General features: G+C 31.9%; 1 protein-coding gene across 3 annotated transcripts in view; it reads right to left on the bottom strand.

Annotated features, from left to right (window-relative positions):
• LOC143222779 (RNA polymerase II-associated protein 1-like) overlaps positions 1-16,047 on the bottom strand; it is a 35,636-nt gene extending 19,589 nt beyond the window's left edge. For 2 of the 3 annotated variants that reach the window (XM_076449741.1, XM_076449740.1), the window contains exons 1-5: positions 15,824-16,047; positions 11,279-11,446; positions 10,761-10,910; positions 10,082-10,216; positions 3,068-3,137 (exon numbers count right to left, since the gene is read on the bottom strand). In XM_076449741.1, coding sequence (XP_076305856.1) covers positions 3,068-3,137; positions 10,082-10,216; positions 10,761-10,910; positions 11,279-11,446; positions 15,824-15,892 — 592 coding nt within the window. In that variant the 5' untranslated portion in view covers positions 15,893-16,047. The remainder of the gene's footprint in view (positions 1-3,067; positions 3,138-10,081; positions 10,217-10,760; positions 10,911-11,278; positions 11,447-15,823) is intronic. The other variant, XM_076449742.1, reaches the window with a different exon arrangement.
• Between the last annotated feature and the right edge of the window lie 1,207 nt (positions 16,048-17,254).

Genomic DNA, 17,254 nt, shown 5'->3' on the forward strand with positions numbered 1-17,254 from the left:
GTATAGCTGCATCTCCCAGATGTCTATGATGGAAAGCATTTATGACAAAAACAAGTTTCTTTTGTTTTCATTGTTTTGCAGGAAGGCAGTTCAACTGTGTGGAATTTATGTGCTTACTAAAATGTTTTCTTGAGCATTGACCACCTCTGCTCTGATCCTACCACAGTCAATGTCAGCTGAAGAGCACATGGCTGTGGATGGCAACTGCCAAGCTCACGGCACCTTGGATGATGAATGGGAGAGTCACTTTATCCATGAAGCCACTACATCACCCTCAAGGCAACTCACAGATGGGGAGATCCAGGACATGTTAGCTGCTCTGCAGCTCCATTTTTGGCAGAAGAATTACTGTCAGACCCTTGACTTCCTAATGGCCACCCAGCAACAGTTCCAATATGAGAAGATCACTAAGTGCACTTCACAGCCCACACTGGACAGTTTTGTCAAACATGTGTAAAAGGGATGTGATATGAATTGCAATAGGACATTTTGTGATTGTGAACTTGTTAGTGATTATGAACTGTGAAAGGACATATTTATTTGTGATTATGAGCTTCTAGAACAATCTGTCATGATAAACTATATTCAGAGACCCTTGTGCATGTTTTCTGCAAGCTATTGTTTTTAATGCTTACTGTTGTGGTTGGAATAAGCTATATTTTTACTGCAATGTTTTGTTTCTGTATTGTGTATTTTTGTAAAATGTCTTGTTTATTTCACAAAATCACCCAGGTCTAATTTACATTACATTACAGCAGCAGTCAGGACTGATTGGCATGTAAACAATTTGTTGATCACACATTTATTGGAAGAGAAAAAAAGAAAGAAAGAATTTTACCCACACAAACATATGATTGAAATTTGAAAAATGTGGTTCTCAAGAGTGTGATGTCTACTGTTTTATGACATTTAAGTTGTTGACAACTTAGGCTGACAAATTTTGATTGCAACTGAAAAAGGTAGGAAAGTGCATGCTAAATTCTAGTGTCATAATTTCTGATTAAATTTTTGCTTATTCAATGGTATAAAAAGCCATATTTTCAATTTAAATCATCACGTTCAGACAAATGTTCCCCACCTCTGCTCTCTCACTGATACCTTAATTAATGAACATCAGTTTGCAAAACTAGCAATTACAGATCATGCAATGATTTCTAATCATGCAATCATTTCTAATATTGATGAAAATGGAAGAAAACTGTTGATTCATGATTTGAGTATCATCTTTCCAGTTGACACCACATGCTCATATAAACAAAAGCATAATGCCTTAGCCTATGATACTGTGTGGTACAAGGAAAAATCACAAAACCGATTGTCATCCTAAATTTTTCATTTACCTGTTAATTAAAACTACAGTATACAATTTTATCTTTTAGACAGGAAATACAAAAATAGTACTCCAAAGATGTTATTACTACATTCTGTATCAAAGAAGAGCACAGAAAAATCAGCATTATGGATGAGTTAAATGGAATTTACTGTGCCTTCGAGGCCTCAGCCTGATCTCAAAGTTGCCTCCATACGTTGACACCTGGTAATATAGAAAACCCTGATAATGTAGCCATTAACTGCTTAGACCCACAGCTGACCAGACAAACAGGGCTGGACTATAGTAATGTGTTGATTTCAGCAAACTTTATTAAAATCACATCTGATATAGCAACCTAACCAAGTATTTAGTGGTGTGTCCCAAGTTACACGAGATATTTTCTATGACAACATCACAAAGATTGAGAAATGTTGACAAAGTGAAGGGTAGGCATTATTACATTTTAAGGAAGAGGCATTACCAATTTAATTTAAGCCTTGTTCTGTCAAATAAGTTAACTATTTACACAATAGAAATCATGAATGAAACAAGTCCATCAAAGTAAATTTTCACAATGACTGACATTGTGTATACAAAATACTATGTAAAAATTTTACTGTGCTAAACCAATGGCAAACATTCAATGGAGAATATAAATTAAGACTTATTGTTCTACAGACACACACTTTTCTCATATCATATGAAAGGAAAGGCTATATCCATGACATTCAAGCAATAACTGAAAAGAGATCAGTCTATATATTAAAGTACAAACATCTGTGTCTATCTATTTGTCCATTATCTAACTACTCCTAGGTTGCCGAGTTAATCTCAACCAAACTTGTACAATGATAGTTTTGAACAAAAAGCATGTTAAATGAGGGTTCATAATTCCTCCTCTGCCCCTCCTTTTGGTATTATTAAACATTTATCATCTTTGACATACATTAATGTTAACTACACTGATGGATGGTACCATGTTCTTCCACAAACAAAATTAACTTTATTAAATTTTCTGTACAATAACATATGCATAGTGTGAGGGGAAAGGGCACATAAATGTTATGTAAGAGTGTGCATTATTACTCTCAATGTAGGAATCAAATGTGAAAAATTGCCACCACTACTGTGATAATACATAAACTCAGGTGAAATTTAGACTACAACAGACACCATAATGCTGATATGAACAGCCATTTCTTGAGTTATACCCATTTCCTATTTTAACCTGTGACCTTACACGTTCATCCCATAAGACAATTTTGCAGTTAATGAACATCAATTAATTAACAATATGAAACAGAGATGAAGGACATAAAAAGCTGGATGTTGAAAGTGGGTAATAAATACTACCTTTGCCATCACTACTTTTTCCACTATCTCTTCATACAATGTTACCCTCACCATCACAGAGTATAATACGTTTCAAGTATATACATAGTGAGTTCATGAAGCTTATAGAAAAGTTTAGATGAGGTGATAATGAATACTGTAATAATATGCTATATTGTAAAAAATTGTGTGAAATTTAGGATTATTATGTTATTTATCATAGCTTTGCCCTTACATTTGTTTATGTTCATAATCCTGACAAAGCGAGGGTACTTCAGTTTGTGAATGTATGTGTGTGTCTAAATATATATATAGACATTTAAATACTGATTCCATCATAAACTAAAACTCCAATCATATGACAATAATTATTACTTTCATTATTAATATTAATAACAAATAGTTTTAAGCCCTTATACTTACCTACTGTTCCCCAGTGAACAGGAAGGAATTCATTAATAGTGGCCTGGATGAGTCGAGGACAATTCATTACCTGTTGCAATACAAGATCTTTATACAAATCAAAGTTAAAAATTAACTTCTATTCAACCTAGAAGTAATTCTAACTCAAAACAAAAAAAAAATCATGCTTAAAAAAAATATATACTTGTACTGTAACAAGGCTGTCTAGTTAGAAATGAGTTACAATACCAAATTATTTATGTACTTGTCAATATTGTCAAAAGTTCCAGTATGTAAAAATATGTTTCTGAGCAGCTCTCTGAAAATATCTCAATCATGTCTTCAATCCATACAACTTATTTAATAACAAACACTTAGAATAAGAAAATGATGCAAAATTCTGCACTGATTTAATAAAGGATAGGTTGATTTGCATCACATGAAAAGTTACAATTCACCTACCATCCTTAACCACACAGAATAAAAAATAAGTTTGTTATACATATATATGTATCTTCTTTAATTAGTTTTAAAAGTATTAAACTGTTGTCAGAGAGTTCCAGGTTTAACTTATATATCATATCTATAATAAAAAGATGTACATTTCATACTACTCAATGAATAACTGTAAGTTACATATTAACCATTTTAAATTTAGTTATATGACTTTTAATTATACAGGTGAAACAATAAAATTCAAAATGATTATTCATTAAAGAACATAATACAAAGGAATGCTTAGATCTTTACAAAAATATACATGCATTAACCACTCAGTTATTTGTATTATTATTTTTAATCATTTCTCACTCTTAAATTATTGAAGGATACATAACAAAGACCATCTCCTTTTATACATTTTCTTAAACTAGTTATGCACTAAATTGGTTGTTTGTTCATAACTCTCGTAAAACAGTCCCTAACAATATCACACTATGATGGAACTCTTGCTTAAATGATACTGGAAAAACGTTTTCATTACAATGATTTGCAACCCCTAACTTTGCTAAATTTTATCCTGTATGCATGTAGATTTGTAACAGGGGTCACAATTTTCCCATTTTTCCTCTATTTCCCATAACAGAGAACTTTATTTTTCTCCATTTTAGGGTGGTGATATGACATCATAAATATGCAGATCTGGAACTGACATCATTCTTTCACTGTTAAAACATTTTGTTGTTTTGTGTCATAATTTACTGGTTTGTTGTAAAGGAGAAAGCTACTCTATGAGCTATCTGTACTCTACCCACCATGGATATTGAAAATAAATGTTTAGATTATAAGCCCAATGCCAGACTGCTTGACCAGTGGTTCTCAACTTTTTCTGACTTTCGGCACACTACGACAATCTGAAAATTTTCGAGGCACACCTGGAAAGCCTTAACAATTTTTTTAGGTACACGTTATATGGCAAGTGTTAAAAGCCTTAGAATGAAAATCATGGCCAAAGCAAGCAATAATAATGCCATTGTGCATCACGTTTAGATATACGTAACACAGAAGAGTTAACTTAAAATGCCTTAGAACAAACATCACGGCCAAAGCAAGAGATATTAATGTCATATGCACATTGACAATACTATTGCTTGCTTTGGCCGTGAGTGTCATTCTAAGGCTTTTTAACAATTTTGTAGCATAGCAGAAAAATCAAAACTTTTTAATTTTACATATGTTTTCAATGTGACACTTGTGCCTGCTTCTGAGAGCAAATCAAATTGAAGCAAGGCTCTAACATGGGCAAACAAGCTCGCATTTCATCATTAACTGTAAGAAGCCTCTCTCTTTGGCTTTAATTTCAGTCAATGCTGAAAATCCAATTTTGCAAAACCACAAAGGTGCAAATGAAAGCAGAACTTCAACTGCTTTTGAACTGATTGCAGGATATGAATTTTTAATGGAGATCCAAAACTCATCCAAGCTCTTTTCAGAAAACAATGACTGATAAAATTTGTCGTTTCATAAATCAATGAGCTGTTCTACCTCCTCAGTTGTAAGATTTGTTGTCTCGTTAATTCCAAATGGATAGATCACACAGTTATATTTGTTGACAGCAAGTGATGGGAAGTAATGTTTTAGTGTGGACTGTAGGTCGTTTAATGTGTTCAAAATTTGAGGGCCAATTTTCTTCTTTGATGGACATTCGTTAACAGAAGGAAAACAATCAAGGACTCCTTTCGAGATCTTATTCTTACACAGCCACCTTTTCATCAAGGCCTTAAGTTTGGATGCTGCAGTAATGATATTTTCAGATGGTCCTTGGAGACTTAAGTTCAGAGAATTTAATTTGTCAAACAAGTCGGAGAGAAATTGAACCTTCAGCCACCAGATCTCATATTGAAAAGAAAATTCAAAACCTGCTTCCTCAACCTCCAAAAAAAAATTACTTCAGTTTTTAGTTGGACAAGACGCTTTAACACCTTTCCTTTCAAAAGCCATCGAACTTCAGTGTGATACAGTAGCTTTTTGTAGTCTGAATCCATCACCTCACAGAGAAGAAAAAAAAGTCTAGATTGAAGTGGCGAAGCCTTGATAAAATTCACCACTTGAATAACTTGATTCATAACAAACTGCAAATTTTTCGGCAAAGATTTCGATGTGAGCGCCTCTCTCTGAATCATGCAGTGAACAATCCTAATGTTTGGATTTTGTTGGCACACTAGAGTGATGAATCCCTTCTTTTTTCCTTGCATTGAAGGACAGCCATCGGTGCAAATGCGGACACAGTTATTCCAATGTAATTTGAAGATTAAAAAAGAGACCAGAGCAGAGACAATTCATTTTCAGGCACTTCAAAGTGTTCACAAACTTGATTCTTCAAATCTGAAATCAAGTCTACAATTCTGAGCAAAATAGTGTCATTGGACAGTGGAACTTGCTTACCCTTTTTGGCAGCATCCTTTCCAAGCATAGTTTCAATGATGATTACTAATGCTGGTGCAATGACTGACTCGGCCTCCGTATGTGCTTTCTTACATTTTGCCAACAATTGAGCAACCTTATAACTTGCAATCAATCCTTTTTTGGGCAGCTTTATATAGTTCACAAGCTTTCTTGATTGTTCATGTTGTTGAGCCGTGAGATTCTCAAAGTATTCTTTTGGTTTATCCTTCACAGCTGAATGTTTTGTTTCCAAGTGTCTCTTTAGTTTGCTAGGAACAAGTGCCTCGTTAGATAAAGCTGCATTGCAGAGTAGGCAGAATGGTAATTGAGAATGTTCTGATTCCAAAGCAATAAAACCGTATTCGATGTATTCGTTTTAGTACTTTCGTTTGATTTCTTGCTTTTGATTCAACACATTCTCCTTTGCAGCACCAGACTTACTTAAAGATTTTTCCATGGATAAATGATAAAGCTAATTCATACACGATAAGCATAAAGTTCTGCAGTTAATATAAAATTCCTACCTACAGCATAGTAGCTGTAGCTTACCGCAGAATGAGAACGTGTTCCAGAAAGCAGTTTGATTGTTTAATGCATCATTTATGATGTACAAAGTGCTTGTTGCACCACAATTAAACTAACAGTCGAGAATGAAATTTAAGCATGAACTTCTCAGTACTCGAGTTCAATGAAAACCATTGAGTTAAATATTTATAACTTTTGATGCAGTAAGTGCACCTTCACAAAATTTGGTAGACTTTAGTAGAGACTGAAGTCTGTTGTACACAAAAAATAAGATTTTTAATGAAGTATTATAACTAAATTACTGTTTATGAAAATAGTCTATTTTGTTACTAGTGTGAATGTGAAGCAATTTTCTTGTTATGATTAAAAACTATTCTTCATTCTGAAAATCTCATATATTATTTGAGTAATCTCTAAACCCTTCTAAACACATTTTAAAACACATGTTTGTTTTAAGGAAAACTGTGTATTTTGTCAGTTATTTTCTGTACCTTAACTATATGGGGTCTGTCAATTTCACTGACTTTGAAACCACCATAAAAATTTAGAAAATAAAAATTATGCTGTTCTCATTCTAGAATGACTACAGATTACAACACAAAAACACAAATGATTAGTCTAAATAGCTTAAGTCTCATAACATTATAGATTTATATGAAAGTTTATCATTCTTATTATATTAACCTTCCAGTCATGTCTGGCTAATGTTATAGAACTTGCACTGACACAACACACATACACTCACATTACCATATCCAACAATGTAAAAGTGACCCTTCTTCGCCATGTTCTAATGGACTAGTATTTTCTAAAATAATGTATAATAATTTAAATGTGACTGTGTATGTATATAGAATATTACTATTTACAAATAAATTATTAAACTTATTCTTCTTAAAACATAGAATAGTAATAAGTAGAGTAAACAATTACATTTTCTATTTGCAACAAACTTTGTATTCATTTCTTTTTTTGCCATAGATATATGAAACAAAATATGTTTTGGGCAGTATATATACAATTGAAATAACAAAAAATTATAAACAACATTAATGATACCATAGAATTCCACTACAATTTATCAAGCTTAGTAACTAAGCTTTTTTTCATCTTAAAATTTATAATTTCAAGCACATACAAGACACAACCTACTTGCTAGAAATCTTGGTTCAGAAGAATGAGCTGGCTTCCTATCACTTTAAATTGGCTGAGAAAGCTACTAGTTGGATATTCTGAGCTTTCAGTTGGTTATTCACATGTCATATATTACAGTAAGCATATACAAGGGACTATTTCCCAAAATGGAAAGTGATAAGCAAGGCCACTGTGTGTGTGATTTAGTACATAAGCTGTATCTCAAGAAACATATGAAAGGATATGAGGTTCTTATTTTATATTCTAATTTATACTCATGCTTCATGGAAATTGCTTTGAGAGAAAAGAAATAACCCTTGTCATAAATCAAATCATTTTAAATATAGAAACATAAATGTTAGAGTGTGTGTGTATACTTGGAGAGAGAGACAAACAGACTTGAGGTTCAATCTAAAAGTCAGTGCAATTAATTCAATGTAAAAATTTAAGAAATAAATTTTTTTATAAAGGTAGTCAAACTAATCATAATAGTATTTTTTGACAACTGTGCTTTCTGTTATTACCAAATTGTTAAAAGTTTTATTTCTGAAGATGGACACAGACTCTGTAAAAGAACAAGTGGCTTTGACCATTTGACTGATGAAAATGTTTTTATACAAAAAGAACTGAAACAGTTATCTCAACTTCACTATTTCTGGTTTTAATTGTTATAAATCAGAAAAAATTACAAGAACTTGTGCTTACTTAACTTGAAGAATAAAGCAGGGACATTTAATTCAATTATATAATCTTTCCCATTAACTAAATTTAGGAGCTCTAAGCTCAATGAAGCTAACAAATGTATTCATTTCTGTGTATGCTACAATATTGAATATTAGAAAGAAAATATACACATAATTTAGCTGTGTAAACTTTCATGGTTTAAGGTATATACATATGTATCCATGGATGATTTTAGATGTAGTACTGATTACATAGGATTGACGATTAGGGTGCTGGACACCCCGATCACAGAACGTGCTCATCCAATGTGGTTGCTGATTGGGCCAGCCACCCAGGTGAAAAATTCTTGGCTTAACAAAAATATTGGTTTAATCCATACTAGTTGGAATTAAGGTCATAAAGGACAAAAAAGAAAAACAAACTTAGTACTAGAAGAGGGGCTGCATATGAACATTTACCTTTACAGAATAATAAGTATTGGCCTAAAACATTTCAGCAATTCTCTATATACACGACACTTCAAAATATTTTTAATTAAATAATACCCAATTCAGTTAGTATTTCATTCTGACAACTCACTATACTAGCATCACCTCTACAGTAACTGGTAAACTCATATCTAAAATAAGTAAAGAATATAAAAAATCAATTGAATAACATTATGTTAATTTATTTATGTAATGAAATTGATTGTGTTATATACAACTATTTTACAGATAAGGTATAAGAAATTCAACAACTACATCCCTGAATAATAAATGCTTCTCACTTCAGTTCATTAGAAGAATAAAATCATACTAATACAGACCCTGAACAGAAAAAAAAACCTTGGTAAAGTGACATTTAAAAAGTAATTGTTAGATATATTGAACAAACTCAATAATAATTATCACCAAAAATAAACAGATGATGATACATTAAGGTCAAAATTCACTAATGAAATTATCTCAAGTATGCAATCTTGTAAGTATTGTGTGTTCTTGCTTATTTTGATTTTACAATTTACTTTCCTCAGTGTTCAAGAGAATTGCATGTGAAGTTATTGCATATATTCTTGTTTCTAAACTTAATTTAGCATAACGGGTATCAATGTTTTAGCTATCATGAATTACTGAATGCCTGGAAATGTCTGATCATATTTTAACAAAATCATCAGATTAATTTTGAACCATAGTACATTTTATTTTTCCTTAAAAGTAAAACTGTCTTATACACAGCTGGAAAGTGCATGCATACTCTGACAGTATTTTCTATGTTAAAAATCACACATAGCTATTGGTGGTTCTAGTATAATACCATAGGTTAAATTAAAACAAACAGATTGCCAAACATGTAAATAACTTTGAAGAATGAATCAAATTTAAGAGAATATTTAAAAACACTGTTCCCAGTTTACCTGTGATTTATAACAGTAAAACTAGTTTAAGAGATTCTTGTATGCAATGCAACACTAGAAATTTAATTACCAGCATCACTATATGTAAGAATACTGAAAATCATGCTTGTGGAAAGGTAGCAACAAATACAGAACACTTTTTTACAACACAGAAACAGGACCCCTTGTAAAACCCACATTATTAAAAGTAAACTCCTATTTTTATAAAGATTTTGGGAATTAGAAATCTTCATCCTCTTTAGATATAATAAATTTATAACTTTGCAATATTTATGTGTGAGCTGCCATATATTAAAGCAACTAAAGAAAAAAGTTTTATTTCTTCTAAACTTGCCAAAATAAAATAAACATTTTCATAATATTTGCAGAATATAAGGCATAAAATATAGAATAAACACTTTTACACTTGTTACCTGTGTAGCACTTTCCAGTGAATGTCTTGTTATTCTAATAAGAATATCAAAAATGTGGCCTACAACAGCAGCAACAGGGTGGCATACTTCAAGAATGTAACGAAGGCGTGGCAGTATGTCTGTACGCAGAAAACCCTGCAAGCCAAAATATTCATTATAATTAGCTCGTTCTACTTTTAAGTTCAACAAAATAAATAAAATCTATAAGTACATACTTAAGGCTACTATCTAACTCAAAGTATTTTATAATATATAAAATATGAAGTTATACAACTGAAAGTGTTTTCCTATGTTATTCAATTTGAAATTTAATAACCAGTCTTGAAAATAAATGATCAAACATTTCACAGGTTGAAAACAAAAACACCCATGCATATTTTTTGTAATATCATACACGTTTATATATCAACATTTCTAAGAAAAAAAATTACTACATGTAAGTGACTTATAGAAAATTCTCAAAAATCACCACTACTACCAGGCTACGAGTACCACTCATTAACAGGACTTGCAAGAGTAACAAGTCAACAACTATAATTTGAAAGACACTACTATTGGTGTTATAACTATTAAATAAAACCAATTACAACATAGAATTCACTTAATTCCTGGTTCTAAGAGTTCCTTCATATCTTAAAAGAAATCCCTTTTCCAAGTTTTATATGTTTGAGATACCAACCTTGATAACATCCATGCTAATAATCTGAGAATCTGTTAGTTCTGACATATCACTATCCTTCTCCAATTTTTCACTTGCCAATTGTGAAGGAGGCCTAATGGAAGGAGCCTCACAACCTTGAAACCAGGAAAAAGTCTGATCTAAACACATCTATGAGATACCAAAATAATTACATTGGAAGACATTCCACGCTTTTATCGAGAAAATTTCAAAATGCCTACACGTTTGATCTACATAAATTTATAACATTAAAATGCATCACATTAAATAAAAATAAAATACTTATTATCTAATTACAACCTAATCATAAAACCTCAACTTTAGTTCTCAAAACCCTAAAAAGACTGTCTTGAGCTTTCACAGTGTAAAGAAAATATTCATAAGATATACAGGATAGCTGGTTTTTGAATTAGCAGTTTTAAAGAAAAAAAAGAAAGAAAGATGACAGAAGAAAACTTACAAAGACATCATAAGGACCTACAACTACTTTTAACATACAATGTTAATAACAAACTAACCTCATCTGGTCCAGCAACTATCAAACTCTGTATAGCATGTACAGCAGCAGCAATAACAGAGTCAGTACTGTCATCTAGAGCCCATCTCAACAAAGGTACAATACCAGCCTCAAGAAGTTGAGAAAGAAACTTCTCCTTAAAGCAACCATCAAGAAGACCTTGCCAGTACTAATGAAACCAAAGTAAACACAGTTAATATGATTTATTCTTAAAGAAAACAGTTAACATATTTTATAAAATACCCTCATCTTTCATTTATCTTGGTTTAGATCTTCCTGAAATGTTCTTTTTTGCATTTTATACAAATGTATTCTGCAATGGATTACAGTTGTTTGTACTTTATTCTCCTACCATTCAACTGAATCTTAGAGGTCATCTCAGTACTGTTTGAACAGTTTATACCCTGACAAACCAATTTCTTAGAACTCCCTGTACATGAAACAGTACTCCAAAAACATAGAAGTTTAAAAATGACTGCTTTCATAACATGCCAGATAATACTATTTATTTTGCAAGAGAAGGAGCAAAAGAAAGTCTGTATGGGTAAGAGAAAGACAATTTGGACTTTTGAAAAGTACCATTATTAAAGACCATATCAAACTGTTAAAAAAAACAAATATATATATTAAGAGCCTGAATGCAAAATGTGGTATATGCTATGGCCAACAAAGCATTTAAAAAGGTCTATGGATATGAAAGATGTTATCCAAAAATAAACCAGACTTTATAAAATTTTAAACAAATCAAACTTAGAATATTTAGGTTTTTATAATATCTTTTAATAATTTTATTTAATAAAAGCCAACTTTTCATTTTAAAAGACCTATGGGATATAAAGAATTGTCTAAAAATAAACTGGACTTCACAAAATTTTAAATAAATCATAAAATTAAAAATAATTTGCAGTGATCTGATTTAATAAAGCCAACTTTTGATTTTTATAGCATTATATTAGAAAAATTGAAGGACAAACAAATACAAATTTCTTTCAAAAAGGCAAAAATTAACACTTTCCAAATTTGCAAAAGTATTTCTGATAGATATTTCACCACAAAAAAAAAACACTTTTCTTCTTGCTCATCTGCCTCTGAAATTTGCATGTCATTACCCTTGAGCTAACTCCAACCTAAATTCACATGTTTAATCTTAACTACACTGCTGCATGATCAAGTCATCATGTGATAACAGTCCTCCTTCTATAAGATAGCAACACAACTTCCATGCATAGTAACTCCTTTTATGCTCTTACACTCATGACAACTTCATTCTTAGACAAGGAAGGAAAAAAAAAGAAAAAAAAGAGAAAAGGTGCACCAGAAATGGGAGGATGGATAGGAGGTTAGTATCTATCAGAAGTACATTTTCAGGTTAGGAAAATGCTAACTTCTGAGACTATAACTCACTTCTTTGCACAGAAATGCTAAAATCACACAACGTATTAGTGGAAAGACTAACGCAAAAATTAAACCTAGAAGAGCTCATTTCAGAAATCACATCTGAAGGGAAACCCCAAGAATTGTGACACCCAACAGCAGGAGATATACAAGGGCACACCTATGAGAGATTGCAGGTCATTTTGATCACAGTATATCTTTTGCCAAAGATGGAAAGAAGGGTGAAAAAGAATGAAGTGTTGCTGAGATGGGTAAAATACACTAATAAACAAATAAGTACCTACACACAAGTGATTAACATGTCAGTATATGTTGTGTGGTTAGGATGTGATCAAACAGTGTTTTAGGGTGTGTTCTCACATAGGGAAAGATTTGAATAAAGAAGAACACAAGAAGTACTTGGATCCCTATCAAAGTACCAGTAGAAAAGGTCTTTTATTGAACACAGTGCAATGTGTGACTGCAAAACTTTAATTTTTTTAAAAGCAGTCAAGTACAAGCCAGAGAAGTTGGTAATCATTTACCTGGTTCTGGCTTTTCTCATAAGAGTCCATAGAATTTGTACTGTCTGAATCAAACAACTGAGTAAATTTGTTTCCATGAAGATATCTCAAGTGGTCTTATGAAATACCCACTGGCAGAGCCAGGGCAGTTAGGCTGAGTACTTTCGTTATCCTGGCTTGATCCAGACTTTCATTGGCTGCCATACTTCATTTTTCATTCACCATCTTTGAAAAGGAAACACACTTACCTATTTCAAAGATGGTGAATGAAAATGAAGTATGGCAACCAATGAAAGTCAAAGTCCTGCAGGAGATGTGCAACATATACATGATTATTTCAGTTAAATACGTGTTAAGATTTAGCTGGTTCGGAAAGCATGAATATTATATTTAGTTAGTTTTAGAAGCAATAGTTTATCCAGGGATGAGAAATATCACTGGAAGCCTAGGGGTATGTTAGTTAGCAGGCTTCTATTGTGGTCCACGGGCAATGCCCTGATAGAAGTTTTACTTCTAATTTAAATTTAAACAGAGTTTCAAAGGGGCTTCACCTCCTCGATGATGAAAGATTTTCACACTAAAAAAATGCATTTCATCATTTTCTGGAGAGACCTGGTCAGAAAATGATAAAGAAATTTGTCACATAATCTTCAACATAAATGACCAAGTACTGGTAAATTAACTAAAGGACAGGAAAAGTATATAACCACTCCACTGAACAGCTGGTAGCACTAGAACTGTTTGGATTTGCTGCATCATATCAGATGTACAGTAGCTTCTTCACCTACCATAGGGAGATCTTTTGTCATTAGCTCTGTAAATTGATTTATGTGGTGGACAGAAGCAGTGGCCTGTAAAGTTTTAGTGGCATTCAACTGAACTTTAATGCACCAATATCATACATACAGTATTTAATGACTGCATTTTAAATAAAATAGTAAACTGTTATGCCAGGAGTATGGATTTTGTGAAAAACATTCTTTGAGCACATGTCACTGTCTCACTCTTAAAATTCTTTTGCCCAATTTTGACATATTTATCCATCTATGTCAATCTGCAATGCTCTCTACAATTTTTTCAATTTCTTTTCATCAATTCTTTTCAAAACTCAATCCATTTCAGCATTTACTATCAATGCTCAGAAATCGCAATGTTTACTCCATAATGCACCAAGATTAGAAATGATTCAGAATTGAATCTAAAATTTATCAGGAAAACAAACTCATTAGCATGTACAATTTAGTAAACGACTGAAAAATAGATCAAAAGGTAAAACCAAAACAAGCTCAGGACTTACCAATAATCAGAAAGGCCTACCTCCCCCCCCATCCCCCTCCAATTGAAATTTTCTCCTATAATTTACACAATTGACAGGAATGATCCATGAGACCCAAATATATGCAGGAAACTGTGCCAGATAAAAGGTAGATGGATGAGAGGGAATGTAGGAGGATGAGGAGAAAAAGAGGTAAACATAAAAGTGAAATGGAAAGGCAAGGAGCCCAATCCTCAAGCAGGCTGAATAGATACCAAAGACACAGAATCTATAAAGGAAAGGAGAGAATGTCTGCAAGTCAGGACAAATGAGCTATGAATACAATGGGGACAAAGCACTTGGGTTTGAGTGGAGAGCTGTCTAAGATAATGTAATCCCCAAGAACTGAGTTAATGGAGTGAAAAACCTGATATATTAAAGGATACAGGAGAAAGATAAGGAAAGGAAATACTTCAAAATAAAATCCAGAAAGAGATTGGAAGGTTAACATCATTTTTTGAATCACAGGGCACAACCTAAAGCAAATCAGGTTAAATTTGCAGTCCAACAAGCAATTCACAACTGAGGATAAAAAGTCAATGAAGGGACAGGAACAGGGGGATTACTTAGGATGTTCTAACCTACAACAGTCTGGACAAAGACTGCATTGTCCTTAACAGTCAAAAAGCCTCCAGAAACCACAGAAGAGAAATGTCTTGTGTAGATTACATCATCAATAACACAGGACTAAGTAAAAGTAATCATCATCATATGAGAATTCAGGACATTAATCAATGCTTTTGAAACCAAGGTCAATGGAAAATTATGCAAGTTTTTAATGGAAAGTTTCGTAACCAAATGCAAATCTCATCAAACTTAACTTAGAGAAGAATTTTGAACATGCCTGTTCAATGTAATGCTAAAGAAAGGAATGAACTTATCATGAGTGCAAGAGCACAGGGGAAGTTACTGTGTATGGAGGTTGTGTCATCCTTATACTGGTCAAGGGCTATTATTGCATGATGATATCATTATACACCAGCACAGTTTATGTTAAGCACATGAATTTAGGTGGGACTTAGCTCAAGGCTAGAGGCAGGCAAATCTCAGAGGCAGACATGAAAGAGAGCTAATATTTTAGTGTAGAAAGGTTAGTTATCACTTCAGAATTTGATATACAGCATTCTGCATCTAATCTCTTCATATATATATATATATACACACACACACACACAAATTTAAATGGAATAGACACATAAAAAAAATCTTGTATTCTACTTTTTTGTTTTGTGAGTTAAGAATTATTTGGATTCTTAAAAATAATAAGCAGATTCTTTTCAAACATTTTGTCCAATCAACAAGTTTTTCAAATATTCCACACCCTTGTCCTTACCTTAGTAAGAATTTGAGCCAATGTCTGTATGCCTATTACACGTTGTGACTGCAATGAACTCCGTGACATACGAAACAGTTCTTCCAGTGTGTAACCAGCCACCTACTTCAAACAGTTACCATATATGAAAAAAATTCTTAACATATATTGAAAAGTAACATATTTTCAGATTATTATAGATATTGAATTTAAACTGAAGATCTAAAATATCAGAAAAGTTTTATCTTAATCCCTAGCTCATCTTTATACAATAATAATATTTAATGATAAGTTATTTTACACAGATTTTCAAAAGTATTTTAACCCTTTATCATCTCCACCTGTATGTTTATAGATGTTACACATCATCCCACCCATACATTTACAAATACTAGATATAACCTTTGCACACACAAATATATATGCCAAATATCTCATGCACCACTAAAGTGCCCCACACCTGGTTTGTCATGGGCAAAGTATTGTTATGGTAATGGACAAAAAAAGCTTCCATACATTTCTGCTTAACGTGTTATGAGTAATAGTCAACCATAACAAAAATACACAGTTAAATGGAGAGTTTATATAGAAATTTCAATATCAGCCTGATTTCTCCTTTATGACATTGCTAGTCTATGAAACAGTCCTATCATAAAGTGTTCTGATTTTTATCATGAAAATTTATTTTTATTTTAATTTTTATATCTTTCTGTTTGAGAACCTAAAATTTAACTTTATTATGTTTCTTTTTCAGCTTTAGTTTTTGTTTCTATTATAAATATAAAATTTTAAGATCATTTTTCACTGTCAAATCTACCTATTTTTTAAATAATAATAATCAAATAAATTGTTAGTTACCAATTTTTTTTTGTAATTAAAAAGTGATTTACAACTTATAAGCATGTGAACAAAAGTTAGTCATGACTCAAAGGGCAATAAAACATTAAACTTTAATTATAGATAGACATATACTGTTATGAACTTAAAGTTAATTAGGATAAACAGATGTAATTTTATATTACATTACAAAGTCATTATAGAAAGAAAAAATGGTAATTTAGATAGATTTATTTCAAATTTTCTTGGTGGCTATGAGGTCAGACAGATTCACCAATCCCATTTTAAGTTAGAGAAAATAAACTTTCAGGTTTTACTGGACAAAAACATTTGAAATATATTTAGGAGGTCTTAGAGATTACACAAAGGAAGTTTAAGATTTTTAAGATAAGGAAAAATATTTATAATTTTAACATGAAAATTAGTGTGCACATCAACTATTCAAAACAGATACTCAATATATTTGTGGACAAATCTTTATATTATCAGAAATACTTTACTAAAAATATGATTTTTTGCATGTTAAAAATTTATAATATTAAGTGGAATATTGTCAAATTTTATGAAGATATACACACTATATTGAAAAGTTAGAAGTATTAAATTTAAAAAGAC

The sequence above is a fragment of the Tachypleus tridentatus genome, chromosome 8, assembly GCF_004210375.1.
Source record: "Tachypleus tridentatus isolate NWPU-2018 chromosome 8, ASM421037v1, whole genome shotgun sequence".
NCBI classification, from domain to species: Eukaryota; Metazoa; Arthropoda; class Merostomata; order Xiphosura; family Limulidae; genus Tachypleus; species Tachypleus tridentatus.